The sequence below is a fragment of the Schistocerca americana genome, chromosome 2, assembly GCF_021461395.2.
Source record: "Schistocerca americana isolate TAMUIC-IGC-003095 chromosome 2, iqSchAmer2.1, whole genome shotgun sequence".
NCBI classification, from domain to species: domain Eukaryota; kingdom Metazoa; phylum Arthropoda; class Insecta; order Orthoptera; family Acrididae; genus Schistocerca; species Schistocerca americana.
The window spans coordinates 431844006-431861901 of record NC_060120.1 but is presented as its reverse complement, the minus strand read 5'-3'; the positions used below and the strand labels follow the sequence as shown (position 1 = coordinate 431861901).

The window sequence follows — 17896 nt, the reverse complement described above, 5'->3', positions numbered from 1 at the left end:
TTGTGCGTACATCACAGTGTTTGGTGGTACGTGCGATACCATTCATTACGTGTATGGAGTAGGAAGCAGTGGTACTGAAACGGTTCATCCTGGAAATGGCTACGAGAAACTTTAACAACAGACGCGGCCGTGTACGCGCGTCTTGCTGTAACGTTATTAGCTGAATTGGCAAGTGTTATGACAGCTAAGAGAACATGTTTTGATAGCTGTGAGGGACATGCTGGGTCGGACGACCTTTGTGATGCCGTCAATAGATGGCGGCACCTTGGAGGCACGATGATCGGCAGAGCACAGAGACTCTGAACATGTAGTAGCAAAAACTTCAAAGAGCATCCACCATGGCTGATTTGGCTGAATAGAGAAAATATAAAAAAGATAAACTCAAATGAAAGCTAGATACAACCAGTGACAGAGAAGACAGTAACGTGGTTTAAAACACAGAACTTAGACGAGTGCGTGAGTGAAAAAGCGCCCTCGCTACGAGATTTAGTTTTCAAGTTACTCATTGTTAAATGTTTACGATTTAAAATTATCTTTAAAAACTGATAACTCATTAACGCAATAAGCGATTAATACAAACTTAGCGACTGTGGATATGTCTCACTGAGTACTATCGAATTATTATGGCAGGTTTTTTGTGAATTTTAAGTATTTTAAATTAAAGGCAGGAATGTATATTCCCCAGATGAAGAAGTGAATTTTCTCGTAAATGAAACGTCAAATAGTGAATACAGTGGCAGCGTTAGTAAACAGATATAATAGGGATGTATGACTGTAATTAATTTTGTTTATTTTTGTTGATAACATAACGACGCAAATTAGCGTCCACAGGGACAGAAACACGATTTGTGATTAAAATATTACAGATACAGAAAAAATATTATCAACATTAAAAATCTGATGAAATTTGCGTCAAAATTCATGTCTAATAGGTAAATATAACATTAAATTTATATTTTAAGTACGCTTTCGGAAGTCGGAAGTGTGTGACTTTGACTCACGTTAATGCGAGGGTATAAATAACAGCGGCCAATTTCGAACGGGTCTGGCGCAGTGCATACGTCCGGGCAGTCACGGTTGGGACCTGTAAGTGACGCAGTGTATAAGCGGCGGTAAGTCGCCTTGTGTGTGTATCAGAATTATTTCTAATTATCTGGTTGTGGACTTCTAATATTTCGATGTACCGTCGGTAAATAATCTTAAATATTTTCAGCTTGCGGACTCTGAATATTTCGGGTTAGGCGACTTAGCGTAAGCTTTAAAAACTTTCCTGCAGTCAATATAAGGTGATCTGCACTTAGAATTCCGTTAGTGCATGATCATGGTACTTCCACTTTAGACCTCTGATAAAGCAGCTTCAGCTAAATTTTGTCGATTTTCGGCAGTTTATGCGAATCGTGATGTTGGTCAGTTATTTGAACCTTCGCACAGACAGTTCAATAGCAAACGATTGGAATTGTGTGAAATTGTACCTTGCTTTTCTGCAATAAACTCAGCTTGTTAAACATTAAAATGCTTCGAGAAGTGAACATTAATTTACTGCCAATTTTCTGCCTGCATATATTGAACTTGTGACTGAATTATTTAGGGTTAAGGTGACAAATTGGTTGGTTTGCCATTGGAAGGAAACGTAGCCAACGTTTTTCAAACCCATAGAACCATTAAGGTGGCCCTAGCAACAGTGTTTTTCTTGATTTTCATTTTTTTAAATTAATGATGATGCTCTCGGGGCTCACAAGTCATTATTTGGTGGAAGTAACAGTGCTTGGCGTCACCATACATCAATTATTTATCCACCAGAGTTAGCAAGAAGAACACATTACTATTTACTTTTATCATAATTCAGATCTACGTGTCACGCCTGAAAAAATCTAAACAACTGTTGTGGAATCAATGTTGACAAAATTCAAATTTGAAGTCAGCATGGAAATGTCAAGTAACACTTGGATTAAGTTAATGTGTCTGGGATCCTACTTCGAGCGAATAGCAGCCTAGAGGGAAATATAATGAATTTCTGGAATTAACTGCAGGCTCTGTCTTGTTGAGTGTCTTCCCATGCTGGGAGGTCAAGCCATTGTGCAAAATAGATGGTGAGAGCTATTTATTGCTTGAAAATATGTATGTTCCGTGATGAATTTGAATTATGACCACAATAAGAGAATTCATATTGGTGTATTTATATTTTCCTTATCACTAATATCTCAGAGCACATTTCTGTGCGGCTTCTAGAGCCAGAACATCGTGTTTAGAGTTCAGTATTTTTTCAAAACTTTACAGATCATATTTGATCATTATATCTTATTGGTTTGCAAAAAAATTAAAAATTATTTCAGGGCCCTGCCTTTCGTTCTGTCAAATTACTACCTTTGATATTAATTAGTCATCTGAGCCACAAACTAAAATCCTCAGTGCACTGAATCATGAAGCAAAGCCTACCGAAGAAAAACCTGGAAAAATTCACTTAGGACTCTATCACAATCAGAAATTATGAATAATAGAATCTAATATAATATCAGAATTTCTTACCACACTGATACAGGTGGCAAGTCCTTTAAGACAGATCTTTCACAGTGATATGGAAAGTTCTGCAGCTGTTTATTAAACTGAAAAGTGTATGATCTGGGTGACAGAGGAGTCAATTTCATTGAGGATTACAAGAAATAATTTGGAAAAAAAGGAAAACAAAGCAGTATGTGCGTCACGTTGTATAGGAATATCAACACAAAATTTCCAGGTGATAAAAAGTTGCACTAAGAGAGAATATCAATTTTAAATTAATATGTGATTTCTCTGTCATACTTGCCTTACAGACACAGTATATTGGAGTTTTATTAGATGTATTGTTTCACCTAATACAGAAAAAGTTATGGGCAAGGGGCATGTTGGTATTGAGCCCAAATCAGACCCAATTTATTTTTTGTCCAATGGAATCAAACTACAAGTTTGGTGGGCGGTGTGGGGGTGGGGGGTTGGGGGACATTAATACATAAATAAAGTCAAACTTGTAAAATAAGAGCCACCTTAATGCGTACTTTCAAACAAACTGCCTTTATTTTAATTGTGCTTTTGTTGTTATTTTATTGGAAGTTTTAGTTTCGTAAAACAGTAGGAGGTTTGTTGATGACGTAATTCCGCCAGAGCTAGCAAAGGACTTGGAAGAACAGTTGAATAGAATGGATAATGTCTTGAGGGGTTGATATAACATCAACATCGACGCAAGAAAGACAAGCGTAATCGAATGTAGGTGAATTAAATCAGTTGTTGCTGAGAGAATTAGGTTAGGAAATGAGCCACTAAAAGTAGCAGATGAGTTTTGATTTTTCGGAGGGAAAATGACTGATGATGAGTGATACAGAGTGGATGTAAAAAGCAGACTGGTAATAGAAAGAAAATAATATCTGAAATATAGAAATTTGACAACATCGAACATAAATTTAAATGTTAGGAAGATTTTTCTGAAGGTTGTTTGTGTGGAGTGCAGCCTTGAACGGAAGTGAAACATGGAAGATAAACAAATCAGACAAGACAAGAATAGAAGCTTTTCAAATGTGGTGCCACATAAAAATGCTGAAAATTACATGCCTAGATCGAATACTAAAACGAACTGAGAAGGAAAGAAATTTATGGGATATGCTGACTAAAAGAAGGGATCGTTTGTTAGGAGACATCCTGAGGCATTAAAAATTGACAATTTGGCAATGGATGTGAAAACTGTGAGATAAAAACTGTTGAGGAAGATCGAAGCTTGACTACAGTAAGCTGATTAAAATGGATATAGGTTGCAGCAGTAATGGAGAGATGAAGAGACTTGCACAGGATTGACTAGCGTGGAGAGCTGCATCAAACCAGCCACCGGACTGAAAACCAGAACAGGGACAAGGGTAAATTATTCAGACTCTGTCCTCTTGAATCTAAGGTCACGTTCTTTCTCAGATAAGTAAGTGATGCAAAACTTTCTTTGAGCAGCCCACAGAAACGTGTTATGTAATTATTAGGCTGTTAGTGGAGTACCGAAAGGCCCGAGGCGGTAGTTGAGCGTGACGAGCAGGACCCCTCGAGCCGCCAGGTAGTCGGGCCCGTACATAAAGCGGCTGCCGGAGCCGATGGCGAAGGCGCCGCCGTGCAGCCACACCATGACCGGCCGCGGCTGCGTCACGTCTTCCGGCATCTGTGGGGGAGCAATACCTCAAAAGAGACGCCACAGCGCTTAAACAGTTTCTTTTCATACTGTATGCACTATGGCTTCCCCACTGCGTTCAGTTTCTGATAATATTTCGCTAACATCCCAAAATATTTGAAGAATCTCCAGCAAAAAGTCCGGTTTCTCTTTGAAGAAAACAGTATACGTTGAATAACAGGTTGTAAATACGCTCTAGAAATCACTAATAGAAGAAATATGACTAGCAAAGGTTCTTAGGACCTCAAAATTTAATAGCTCGGCCGAAACACGCCGGACATGGGCTTCGTCACCCCAAAGAGACGTCATGCTGCTACTTGAAAATGACCTCAGTTTGCAGTAGAAGAGGGTCCACAAGATTTTCAAGTGTGCTATAGCCATCTGAGGTCACTCGTTGATTATTAGATCCCTAGAGCCACCAATTTTCAAAGTAGTGCCAGAATTTTCTATAGGATAAAGGGCAGATGATGATTGGGGGCAGAATGCAGGCCGATAGTGAAATTATCAACCTATTCATATTCATTGTGACCTGAATAAGTCACATTGCAAAGAGCACCACCATAACATCGCAGTATCATCACCATCCGAAATTACATCCTCCACACACTACGGGTTAAACATCTCATTGGGCCAGCAGTGCACTCAACACTTGCATCAATTGAAAAGAGACGAAATCACGACTCTTCAGACTACACAACACGCTTGCAGTTAACGACCTGCCCACTGTCTATATCGTCTGGCCCGTTGAAGATATGCAACTTTATGTGCTGCTGCGACCAATGGTCTTTCTCGAAGGAACCGACTCCAAATTTAAATTCCATGCCGTTTCCTTTGCAACATTCACTCGAAAACTCATTGAGACAGACGTACATTCACTAACAGCAGAAAATCCTCTCTGGTTCGAAAATCAGTCTTCAGTCCTGAGACTCGTTTGATGCAGCTCTCCATGCTACTCTATCCCGTGCAAGCTGCTTCATCTCCCAGTACGTACTGCAGCCTACATCCTTCTGAATCTGCTTAGTGTATTCATCTCTTGGTCTCCCTCTACGATTCTTACCCTCCACGCTGCCCTCCAGTACTAAATTGGTGATCCCTTGATGCCTCAGAACGTGTCCTACCATCCGATCCCTTCTTCTAGTCAAGTTGTGCCACAAACTCCTCTTCTCCCCAATTCTATTCAATACCTCTTCATTAGTTATGTGATCTACCCATCCAATTTCAGCGTTCTTCTGTAGCACCACATTTCGAAAGCTTCTATTCTCTTATTGTCCTAACTATTTATCGTCCATGTTTCACTTCCATACATGGCTACACTCCATACAAACACTTTCAGAAACAACTTCCTGACACTTAAATCAATACCCGATGTTAACAAATTTATCTTCTTCAGGAACGCTTTCCTTGCCATTGCCAGTCTACATTTTATATCCTCTCTACTTCGACCATCATCTGTTATTTTGCTCCCCAAACAGCAAAACTCTTTACTACTTTAAATGTCTCATTTCCTAATCTAATTCCCTCAGCATCACCCGACTTAATTCGACTACATTCCATTATCCTCGTTTTGCTTTTGTTGATGTTCATCTTATACCCTCCTTTCAAGACACTGTCCATTCCGTTCAACTGCTCTTCCAGGTCCTTTGCTGTCTCTGACAGAATGACAATGTCATCGGCGAACCTAAAAGTTTTTACTTCTTCTCCATGGATTTTAATACCTACTCCAAATTTTTCTTTTGTTTCCTTTACTGCTTGCTCAATATACAGATAGAATAGCATCGGCGAGAGGCTACAAACTTGTCTCACTCCCTTCCCAACCACTGCTTCCCTTTCATGTCCCTCGACTCTTATAACTGCCATCTGGTTTCTGTACAAATTGTAAATAGCCTTTCGCTCCCTGTATTTTACCCCTGCCACCTTCAGAATTTGAAAGAGAGTATTCCAGTCGACACTGTCAAAAGCTTTCTCCAAGTCTACAAATACTAGAAACGTAGGTTTTCCTTTTCTTAATCTAGCTTCTAAGATAACTCGTAGGGTCAGTATTGCCTCACGTGTTTCAACATTTCTACGGAATCCAAACTGATCTTCCCGAGGTCGGCTTCTACCAGTTTCTCCATTCGTCTGTAAAGAATTCGCGTTAGTATTTTGCGGCCGTGACTTATTAAACTGATAGTTCGGTAATTTTCACATCTCTCAACACTTGCTTTCTTTGGGATTGGAATTATTATATTCTTCTTGAAGTCTGAGGGTATTTCGCCTGTCTCATACATTTTGCTCACCAGATGGTAGAGTTTTGTCAGGACTGGCTCTCCCAAGGCTGCCAGTAGTTCTAATGGAATGTTGTCTACTCCCGAGGCCTTGTTTCGACTGATGTCTTTCAGTGCTCTGTCAAACTCTTCACGCAGTATCACATCTCCCATTTCATCTTCATCTACATCCTCTTCCATTTCCATAATATTGCCCTCAAGTACATCGCCCTTGTATAGACCCTCCATATTCTCCTTCCACCTTTGTGCTTTCCCTTCTATGCTTAGAACTGGGTTTCCATATGCGCTCTTGATATTCAAACAAGTGGTTCTCTTTTCTCCAAAGGTCTCCTTAATTTTCCTGTAGGCAGTATCTATCTTACCCCTAGTGAGATAAGCCTCTACATCCTTACATTTGTCCTCTAGCCATCCCTGCCCAGCCATTTTGCACTTCCTGTCGATCTAATTTTTGAGACGTTTGTATTCCTTTTTGCCTGCTTCAAACTGCAACCGATCACTTTTTCGAAGTACTTGTTTATTCCAAAAGTCAGTTTTCGAACGTTTTCAGGTTCATCTTCAGATGAAGCTCAGGAGGTCACGTGCCTCTTCAGTAGCGAAATACTGGGTGCTGCGTCTGTGAAAAGAAGATGTAACATGCTTTAATGTATCGCCATGAGTAAATTTTGTGGGGAGATTTGGATCCAAACAGGAGTTCTGCACGTAACTGCCAGACTATGGCGGATGTGTAATAAATGTAGATCCAATAGCTTCCATTGTGATTGCAAGTTGGTTACAACCACTCAGTCTTCATTGGATATGAATATACAAAGAGATTATTACGATGTTTTACCAGCATCTATCATGTACTGTACAAATGGTGCTTGAAAAAATATCTTCAAACTTTGCTCAAACACACTATTTTTTACATATAATACAGTCGATATATGGTGGAAAATATCTGCAGAGAATAGTGGCTGTTTATACGTACATCTTCTTTATATTTAACAAAATAGAACTTCAAATGGACGCTATCTCATTAACATAAACTGTAATATTAGAAGAACCAGAGTATGTTTATTGCAGCTAAATGATAACACATTCTAAGGAAAAAAACCGGCGCACCACGAAAGAGTTATCCGAAGGGGACTGAAACCGGTATATGATATATACAAGTACAGGCGGACAAATCATTAAAAATTTCGGAAACATTGGACGATTTATCGAAGAGAAAGAGCTTCACAAATTGAGCAATACCTCAATAACGTATTCGTCTACCTCTGGCGCTTATGAAAGCATTTATTTAGCTTGGCATTGTTCGATAGAATTATTGGATGTCCTCCTGAGGAATACCGTGCCACAGGTGTGTAAGATGGTCAGAATCCTGAGATGGTTGGAGGACCCTGCCCACAATGCTCCACACGTTCTCCATTGGGGAGAGATGCGGCAACCTTGCTGACCACGGTAGGGTTTGGCAAGCACGAAGACAAGCAGAAGAAACTCTCGCCGTGTGGGAGTGTCCACTATCTTGCCGAAATGTAAGCCCAGGGTGGCTTGCAACAGGGAAATAAAACGAGGCACAGGATCTCGTCGACATACCGCTGTGCTGTAGGGGTACCGCGGATGACAACCAAAAGGGTCTTGTTATGAGAAGATATGGCACCCTACACCATCACTCCTGGTTGTCGGACCGTATGGCAAGCGTCAGTCAGGTTGGTATCCCACTGCTGGTTGGGACGTCTCCAGACACCTTATCGACCTGGAATCTCATTGACTGGACTGGAATTGTCTTCAGTGATGAGTCCCAGTTTGAACTGAGCCCCTATGACCAGAGAAGACTTGTCTGGGAACGGCTCAGTGGGCGATGGGAGACCAACCTGACGGTCACCCCCTGTATGGTTCGACAATCTGGGAGATTGTTCAGGATCATCCCCTATACAGTCTGACCACTTGGAGTGATTATCCAGTGCGCCATTTCATTTCATAGCAGGAACGTTTTGGTTGTCATCCGCGGCACCCCTATAGCACAGCGGTACATCGACGATATTCTATGCTCCGTTTAGTTGCCCTTCATGGCAAGCCAGTTTGGGCTTACATTTCAGCAAGATATTGCTGCCCCCATACGGCGAGAGTTTCTACTGCTTGTCTTCGTGTTTGCCAAACGCCGCCTTGGCCAGCAATGTCGCCAAATCTCTCCCCAATTGAGAACGTTTGTAACAGGGCCCTCCAAACAGCTCTGAATTTTGACAATGTAACGCTTCAGTTGGACAAAATTTGGCACGATATCTCTTAGGAGGACGTTCAGCAGCTTTATCAATCAATGCCATGCCGACTAATTGCTTGGACCAACACGTTATTGACATTCTCAATTTGTGAAGCTTTTTCTCTAGAATAAATCACCCAGTTTTTCTAAAGCCTTAACCATTTGCTTGTCTGTACATGTAAATTACTGTTCTTGACTCAGAAGTTGTTTTCAAATATGTATGCCTTTCAGATAATGTCATTGAGCTTTTATGTGATTTTATAGCTAGGAACATCGATGGAATTCATGATGGGACATGTGGGACAGTTTGGTTTGTGAATTTTAGATAGTGATTTCAATTTTGGTGCTGATACGTTCATCACTATACAGTGCTTCGCTTCTGTTGGTTTGAAGAGGGAGTTGCCGTTTTTAAGTAGTTTTTTAACTTTGTCTTGGAATCCGATCTTAGGGTTGTATTCCATTCCTTTTATGTTTTTATTTCCGAAAAATTCATGAGTGTTGATAATATAAGCTCATTGATATGTTAACAGCTGTGTTGCCCTTGTCTGCTCTGACAGCAATGGAATTTTTGTTGAAAGTGTCTTGTTTAAGTCATATAACGTCATTTGTTCATTATTCATCCTATTGCACATTTTGTTCTCGTCTGCATTTCTCATAATAATGTTGTTTGCCTTATGAGCTATAGAATTTTGTTGATTGTGTTTTCGTCTGACAGTTGTGCAAGCTATTTTTGTGCTCACTATTGAATCTGTAATATTTCTTTCATTTACTATGGGAGCAAGGCCTTGTTTAAGAGCCTTAATTCGTTACTGTTAAATCATATTTCTATAGCATTTATCACTTTGTCAAACAATTTATATTCTACTTGAGAAGAGACTGTTATGGACTTTACTGCATCCTTTGAAGTAAGGGCATGTATCTTTTCCTAATGCCAAAGTGAGGTGATAGTAGGTTCCTTTTTGACATATTGACTGACATCTAGAAAAAGCATGAATACATGAGCAATACGGTTATGCCTTAGCTACAGGTGCATGTTGTATAGCTGTGACCTGAAGAGATATTTCTTTTAGTAAAGAGACTAGTTTTCTGCTTTTAACCAAATCATCTCTCATCTTTTCATTTTTTTTCATTTTCGCTGACACATATTTGAAAATAGCTTCTGTATCAAGAACAGTTACGAGCTCGTCAGTAGCATGAAGGAATTCCCTATCTCAGCCGCAGCTAAATTTGAATGCCCTGATACAGTCAACATATACAGGGTATCCCATTCATCTTAACCACCCTAAATAACTGTTTGTCCAGATGAAAATTACAAAATGTTTCAAGCAAATGTTGTTTAGCCGTCACGGGGACATCTATCAGCATGATTGCCTTCGTTGTAGCTTTGTTTTTTAGAAAGATATGAATAGCTGTACGACTTTTTTAAATTGCACCCTGTATTTTTTATTCGGTAATTCATTTCCTCTCCTAAAGACCTATTCAAAAATGTATCACAGTATACCACTGACTGAAACACAACATTATAAATAACATAACACAACAGTGATGTTGACGCTACCAGCGCTTAGTGCAGGTACTCGGGGTAATGGAACATATCAACGTGCTGACGTTGACAGAGGACAAATGTGAAGATAAGTAGAATATACACCCGTCATTCCGTCGACCATCGTCAGTTGAAGAGTTGTGTGAGTAGAATGTACACCAACGAAGAGATGGTAGAAATGCTACTCATCTATGGGGAATGTAAGTTAGCAGAACAGTGATAGCAATACTGTTTTCTTATATACGGGTACATTTAGCACAGTAGTTTAGTCCTTTTAAATACTGTTGCGTAGAGTAGGAATACAGTAAACGCTGCCCTTCCTACAAATCGCTTCGGCATAACGTTTCTTTTATTGTTGTTGTTGTTGAAGGTATGCGAAATGCTACGCATGCAGCGGAACTGTACAGAGAGCGATATTCTGACAAGAACCCACCTTCCCGACGGATGTTTTCTCGTCTTGTTGCGATGCTTCAGGAGACCAGAAGTTTTAACCCCCGACAACGCAATCGTCGTTAACACTCGCATAGACGGAGCTGCCGAAGTTACTGTTCTCGCTTCCGTTGCTATGAATCCACATGTCAGCACACGACAACTTGAATACGAGATTGCATTCCTAAAACCAGAGTACATCGTATTCTAACACATCACTGGTTCCATCCTTACCATATACACCTACGTCAAGAATTGCATGGGAATGATTTCCAGAATCGTGTACAGTTCTGTCAGTGGGCACAGCAGCAAATCCTAGCCAACCCGAACATCATCTCCAACGTTTTATTTACCGATGAATGTTCCTTCTCAAACAAAGGACAGATAAATGCAAGGAATATCCGCTATTGGTCCAGCGCAACTCACTATGGCTTAGACAGGTGGAACATCATCGTCAGTGGAGATTTACGTCTGGTGTGGAATGCTTGGTAATACAATTATTGGCCCTTATTTCATCAATGGTAGTCTAAACGGCACAGCGTATGGCAGCTTCCTCAGACGAATTCTTCCTCCTCTTCTGGATGAAGTGCCGCTAAGAACCAGAATGCTTATGTGGTATCAACACGATGGATGTCCAGCACGTGCACGTCGTGTTCTGAACCAAAGGTATCCTGCCAGATGGATTTGGCGAAGAGGAACATTTACTTGGTCTGCTAGGTCTCCTGATTTAAGTCCTCTGGATTTTTTCTTTGGGGATGCATTAAAGACGTTGTCTATCGCGATATTCCAACAACTCCAGAGGACATGCAGAAACGTGTCGTGCTTGCTTGTCGTTCTCTTCAGCAGGCAACACTGGAAGCAGTAAATAATTCACGAGTGCACGAGTGTATCGGTGTCCAGGGTCACCACTTTGAGCACCTTTGAATGTTGTACTCCTGGGCATTGGTACAGCAGAGTCAAAGTCAATTTTGTGTTATGTTTTTTATTGGTTTCCATTTGTTTCCTGACAACTCCAGTGAGTTGTCGAGTTTGTGATAGCAGGCCCAAAGTCAGAGTAGTGTTATTAATTAATAACGTTCTGTTTCAGGTGAATGGTACACTGTGATACATTTTCGAATAGGTCTTTAAGAGAGGAAATTAATTACCAAATAAAAAATACAGGGTGCCATTTAAAAAAGTCATATCGCTGTTCATATCTTTGTAAAAAACAAAGATACAACGAAGGCAATCATGCTGATTGATGATCCCTTTACGGCTAAAGAACATTTGCTTGAAAAAATTTGTTATTTGCATCTGGTCAAACTGTTATTATTGTGGTCAAGATAAATGGGACACCATGTATACGCACATACCTGTCAAAGAAACAATAAATATAATAGGAAATAATGTACTTAAAAATAGAATAATCGATAGAGTTGAAAACTACAAACTCCCAGATATTCTGGAACTTATAATAATACACAGCTACTTCCTGTTGAAGAAGTTGAATAACAAGTTTTACTTTTAGGAAGATGGACTGGCAATGGAAAGTAGTCTTGCAGGCTTGCTAGCAAAAATGGGTATTAACAGTCTTGAAAACAATTTTATTAAATTTCAAACAGAACTGAAAGATAAACTGCTTTACCACAGATGCTACGTTGATAATACTGTTATTGTATTTACTGGAGCAATGGTAGAAACACAAAGTGTAGCCGAAGAGCTTAATAAATTACTCCACGTTATTCAATTAAATGCAGGACATGAAAAACCAGATGACATGATCTATCTTGACTTAAAAATCTCAAATAAGCATCAAAAACATAATCTTCAGATTTCCAGGAAACCAACAACTACCATTGCTGCCATTGATAATGCTTCGTGTAATCCAGACCAACACAAAAAAGCATTATTCAGAATGATGGCTAATTGAAAGCTTAATAAACCAATCAATACAAGCAAAAGCTATAATAAAAGAAAAGTTATAAAATCAATTACCTCCAGTTATGGGTACAATTTTGTTGTATTAGATAAACCAATCCACACAAAAGAATCAAAGCAACAAACTGCTGACCAACCACCTATTAACAAGACCACCTTCATAAGTCTACCTTTCCTAGGGAAGAATTCATATCGAACAGCCAATCTGTTTAAGACATATGACATAAAAATAACCTTCATAAAAATAAGCTTTACAGCAAGATTCAAAGATCACATGGATGCACTCCATGCCACAGCCTGAACAAATGCAGTTTTGCCACACACCTTGCTCAAAACAGTCATTCCACAAACAGCATAGACGAAACAGGACCTCCAGATACTGCACCTTGCTAACAAAGGTGTGGAACCTGACCTTCTTGAAGAAACTGAAATCTTTATCAGCACAGATATTGCATGAGATTATCTACTCCATGGTCACACTGAACTGAGAAACAAATTTTTCCTTCAGAATGTCGAAGACTTACTAACTCAAAACAGCTCATCAGTTAAACAACCAACACTCCCATCCCCTCCTTTCTATTCCTCTGTTTATATTCCATGTAGATTCATGTCGATATCAGTAACTTACAGTGGACTAAATTCCATATTATGTATCTAAATACCCAAGTGTTGTATTGTTAAAATAAATTAATACTCATATACATGATTACACACTAAGACAAAATAGAACGACAAACCATGAATGAATTATCTGAATGCATCGGTAATTTGGCTTGCAAGCTTGCTGGCAGAAATATATATTAACAGTCTTGAAAACAACTTTTTTAAATGTGAAACAGAAGTCGAAGATAAACTGCTTTACCACAGATACTATGATGATGGTACTGTTATTGTATTTAATGTAAGGATTGTAGAAATAGGAAGTTTAGCTGAAGGACTTAATAAATAATACCACAAAATTCAATGCAATGCAGAATATGACACACCAGACGACATGAACTACCTTGATTTAAAAATCTCAGCTACAAATCAAAAGCATAATTTTCAAATTTTCAGGAAACCAACAACTACCATTGTTATCATTTATAACTCTTCTTGCTGTTCAGACTAACGTAAAAAAGCGTTCTTCAGATTGATGGTTAATCACATGCTTAATATCCCAATGGTACAAGCAAAAGAAAAAGGAACAAAAATTATCACATCTATTGCTTCCAGTTATGGGTAAAACACTGCTATGATAGATAAACCAATCCACACAATACCCACTGCTGAACAACCACCTATGAATGGGAAACCCCTTTCATAAGCCAGCCTTTCTTGGAAAAGATTTTATACCAAACTGCCAAGCTCTTAAAGACATATGGTGTAAGAACAACCTTCTTCAGTAACAACAAAATACAAAATAGAATCATTCACAGCACCAGAACCAGTATGCAACAATATAAAAAAAATCAGGTGAGTACAAATTCATTTGCAGCTGACGTCCTAGCTTCTACACTGGACAATCTGGCAGAAGCTTTGCAACAACTTTCAAAGAGCAAATGGATGCTCTCCATCTTAACAGCGTGAACAAATGCAGCTTTGCCACACTTCTTGCCCAACACAGTCATTCTGCAAACAGCATAGAACGTAACATCAAGATACTTCACCTTGCTAACGAAGCTATGAGGCTTGTTGTTCTTTAAAAAATTGAAATCTTTGACAACAGAAACGCAGCTTCAGACTACCTACTGAATTCCTTTAGAATTTCGAAGAGTTATTAACTGAAAACAGCTAGTCATCCAACCAATCCATCTTCCCTATTCATGCTGTCCCCTCTGTCCTTCACTTTACATCTCAATTACATTCATGTTAATGTCAATAACCTATCACAGAATAAATCCTGTATTGTGTACCTAAATATCGAAGTGTTGTATTATTAAAATAAAGTAGTGTTATAATTATTATGATTTAACTACGATTAACAGAACGGGGTTTTCCTAATATTGCATGCCATGTTAATGTAAAAGGAGAAATAAGGGATCAGTTAATTTGAAGTTTTGTTTTTGTTTTTTTAAATGTAAATTGCATGTGTATCTAAATGTCTGTAATTCTCTACAAATATCGTAACTTCATTTTACATTTGAGCCCTCATGTTGACACCAGTTCTGATCAAAGTATTTGACGACACATGGACTGTATTATATGGAACGAAAAATCTTGTAATGTCTCTGAACAAAGTTCATTATAATTACCTTTGTTTGAAGGTCTTTGTAACAAGCGCCAGTTGTACAGCACATGCTGGATCCCCTTGCCTGGCGTATTTATGCAGGATGTCCCAGAAGGAATGGTCAGTATTCAGGAATATGACAGGAACGATCATACGAAGCAAACATGGGCTCTGAAAAGTATACCTTAATGCCTATGAACACTTCTTCATCTTCATTATTATGAAACAAATCTCTTCTACGGCAAGCCCTATGCTTTTCATATACTAAGAGGCACGTTTAAGAAGTTCTGCCATGCATAAATATAAATTTTTAATACTGTGTTTTACATGTCACCTTTTCCCCGTATTCTGCTGATATCGTTGAGGTTGCGTCATGCATTGTACCAAACTATACAAGCTGTGCTGTTTCTCAATTAATTGACGTACATTTACTGAAAACCAGTCAATCGTTTTATAAATAGTTCCCCCTATTCTTCCTTCTCCTAGTGAATCTGTTGTTGATATTTCTAAAGTGCTCTCATCATCAGCAAACAGAATTTTCTGCTTTTTGGTATAATATTAGAGGTTATTAATGTTAATAGTACAGTATTCAGTATCTACAATGATTTACCGCACTCAGAAAACGATCTGTGATCCACACTGAGAGAGCTTCTGAAGAAGACTCTGCTATCTGTTAGTTAATTAGTTGGTTAATCAATATTTGTGTGTTTGTTGCCATTAAATTTAAGCTTATACTGAATTAATTTCTTTTTCTTGGTTTCTGCCAGAAATGCATTAGAATCTAAGACTTCGATGAATTACAGAAATTTCCAGTTATAAATTTAATTGGGTGATACGTGAAATGGTGGAGTGTCCATTCAGTGCAAATTACTGCCGAGAAGCAAATTCAGACTTTCTTATAATCTTACTGCCGCAGTGATGTTCGACCATTACTGAATGCATTACATTATTCAAACTACAGAGACAGGTGCTCAATAATTAATCTGTTCATAATTATTCATATCCTATCATTTGGGGTATATGACGACAACATTAACCAATATTGTAATCGAAGTATGTAGCGAAAGTAATGCATTATTTTACGAGTGAGTATAGCGACAGTACCAGGAGATCAGAGCTTAATAGTCTGCTTGAAAGTTTAACAAATTGATGACAGTTTAGCGTAAGAGAATTTATTATGCTCTAGATTCTTGAGGATGCAGTAAGACTAACACAAAATGGATTATATTTTCTGTTACAACTTCCTACATATACGGCAACGCTTGCTTGTTTTGTCTCAAATGCTCTATTTTTTTCATTATACTGAGTGATTGATATTTTCTTTCTTTCTTTTTTGTTACGTTTCACTTCTGCACAGCCTCAGATATTTTACTGTGATGAACTTCTATTCTCTTTTGTGGTTTAAAGGCTTTGTGTTCATTAAATGTGACTTATTGAAGCGAAATGAAGATGTGACGGATCTAAATTATTTTTGTCGCTTTTCGTGTCGTCACGATACGATTCCATCGTTTCAGTCTGTTGTAATAGAAGCCAAGAAGTAAGAAAAGGAAAGGAGAAGGAAGTGATATCTTTCATTTCATTGTAGCTAAAAACCATGTTGATGCATATGTTCTAGAAAAATCCGTGCTGTATCCAGCCATGCAAGTATTCGTGCAGAGACGGCAGAGATCATCCGTGCCTCGTTGGCTGACACTAGGCCTTTGGCGTACCAGAGATGAAACTGCGCGAGCAGGCCGCTGCGAGATAAACCGACGGCCACGAGATTTTCCGTTTTAATTGTTAAGTAATAATGGTAGCGCCCTACGTTCGTCTGAATTAATGGTTCAACTGTGATACTGAAAGAGGGCTCAGTGAGCGACTATCGAGAAGCTCGGCAGATGGCGAATTTGGGTCGGTAAGATGACATATGTGCCAATGCATATGAGTTTGTAGCATTCCGTCTTCAGACCACGGGTGGCCTACCGGGACCATCCGACCGCCGTGTCATCCTCGAAGGAGGATGCAGATAGGAGGAGCGTGGGGTCAGCACACCGCTCTCCCGGTCATAAGATGGTATTCTTGATCGAAGCCGCTACTATTCGGTCGAGTAGCTCCTTAATTGGCGTCACGAGGCTGAGTACACCCCGACAAAATGGCAACAGCGCATGGCGGCCTGGATGGTCACCCGTCCAAGTGCCGATCACGCCCTACAGCGCTTAACAACGGTGATCTCACGGGAACCGGTGTATCCACTGCGGCAAGGCTGTTGCACTGCATGTGAGTTGGGGCACGTTAACAAGTGTCGTCATCGATACCTACCTGACGCAAAATTGTGTCGATTATTTCGTCAGTGCGGAATTTTCGGCAATTTTGTTTAAATTGTATAGGAGGCTGTTCTTGGACTGAGCTGTGTTTAAAATGCAAGGTTTGGAGAGTGCAGTAACTGGTCTAGGGCACGATGAGCGTATTTACTTTCTGATTTTGTCGGACTCCTCGTATTTTGCGTGACATTTGACGAAAGATCAAGCGATTTTAAGTTGGTACAGGTTTACTGAAGAGTACCTTGTACGCTATATCAGTATCTGATATTAGAATTCGTGGGTCGTTAAAATACGACAATACTAAAATTTTGAATTCAGATAGTTTGTCTGAAGTGGTCCGTGCTGTGTTGCAATTGATATTAGTTAGGGCACACGCTACTGCATTTGGGAGTTACAAATGGTTAGGGAAGATTTATGAAGGCACACTCTAACATAGTTAAGTGTCAACCGTTAATGTATATGTTTTTTTTTTTTTTTTTTTTTTTTTGGAGTATAGAATCATACTACAATTTATAACGTTGTTGTGTATTTAGTGTAATTGTTCAGCCAGCATTATTCTCAAAGCTTTTCTGGATCGGGGAACGCAGCATAGGAAAACAGATTCGGAGGTGTATTATCATAGATATTTCTCCTGTAAGTATTGTTAATGCCGTAGCGACATTGCCCTAGCTGGAACATTTTAAAACGGAAAATCCAACTAAAGCTATTATTTCTGTACACAAGTGATGAGTGACTATACATTTAGAATTTACTAGTGGGTACCTAGGATGCATTTTGAGCTTTTTTTTGTATTTTTCATCTCACTTAGTGTGGGGCTG

At 39.2% G+C, this 17896-nt stretch overlaps 1 protein-coding gene across 1 annotated transcript in view; it reads right to left on the bottom strand.

The window, feature by feature from the left end:
- The window catches only part of LOC124595702 (juvenile hormone esterase-like), a 171863-nt gene that overhangs the window by 91900 nt on the left and 62067 nt on the right, over nt 1-17896 (bottom strand). Inside the window, exon 3 of the mRNA XM_047134567.1 lies at nt 4012-4168. Coding sequence (XP_046990523.1) covers nt 4012-4168 — 157 coding nt within the window. The remainder of the gene's footprint in view (nt 1-4011; nt 4169-17896) is intronic.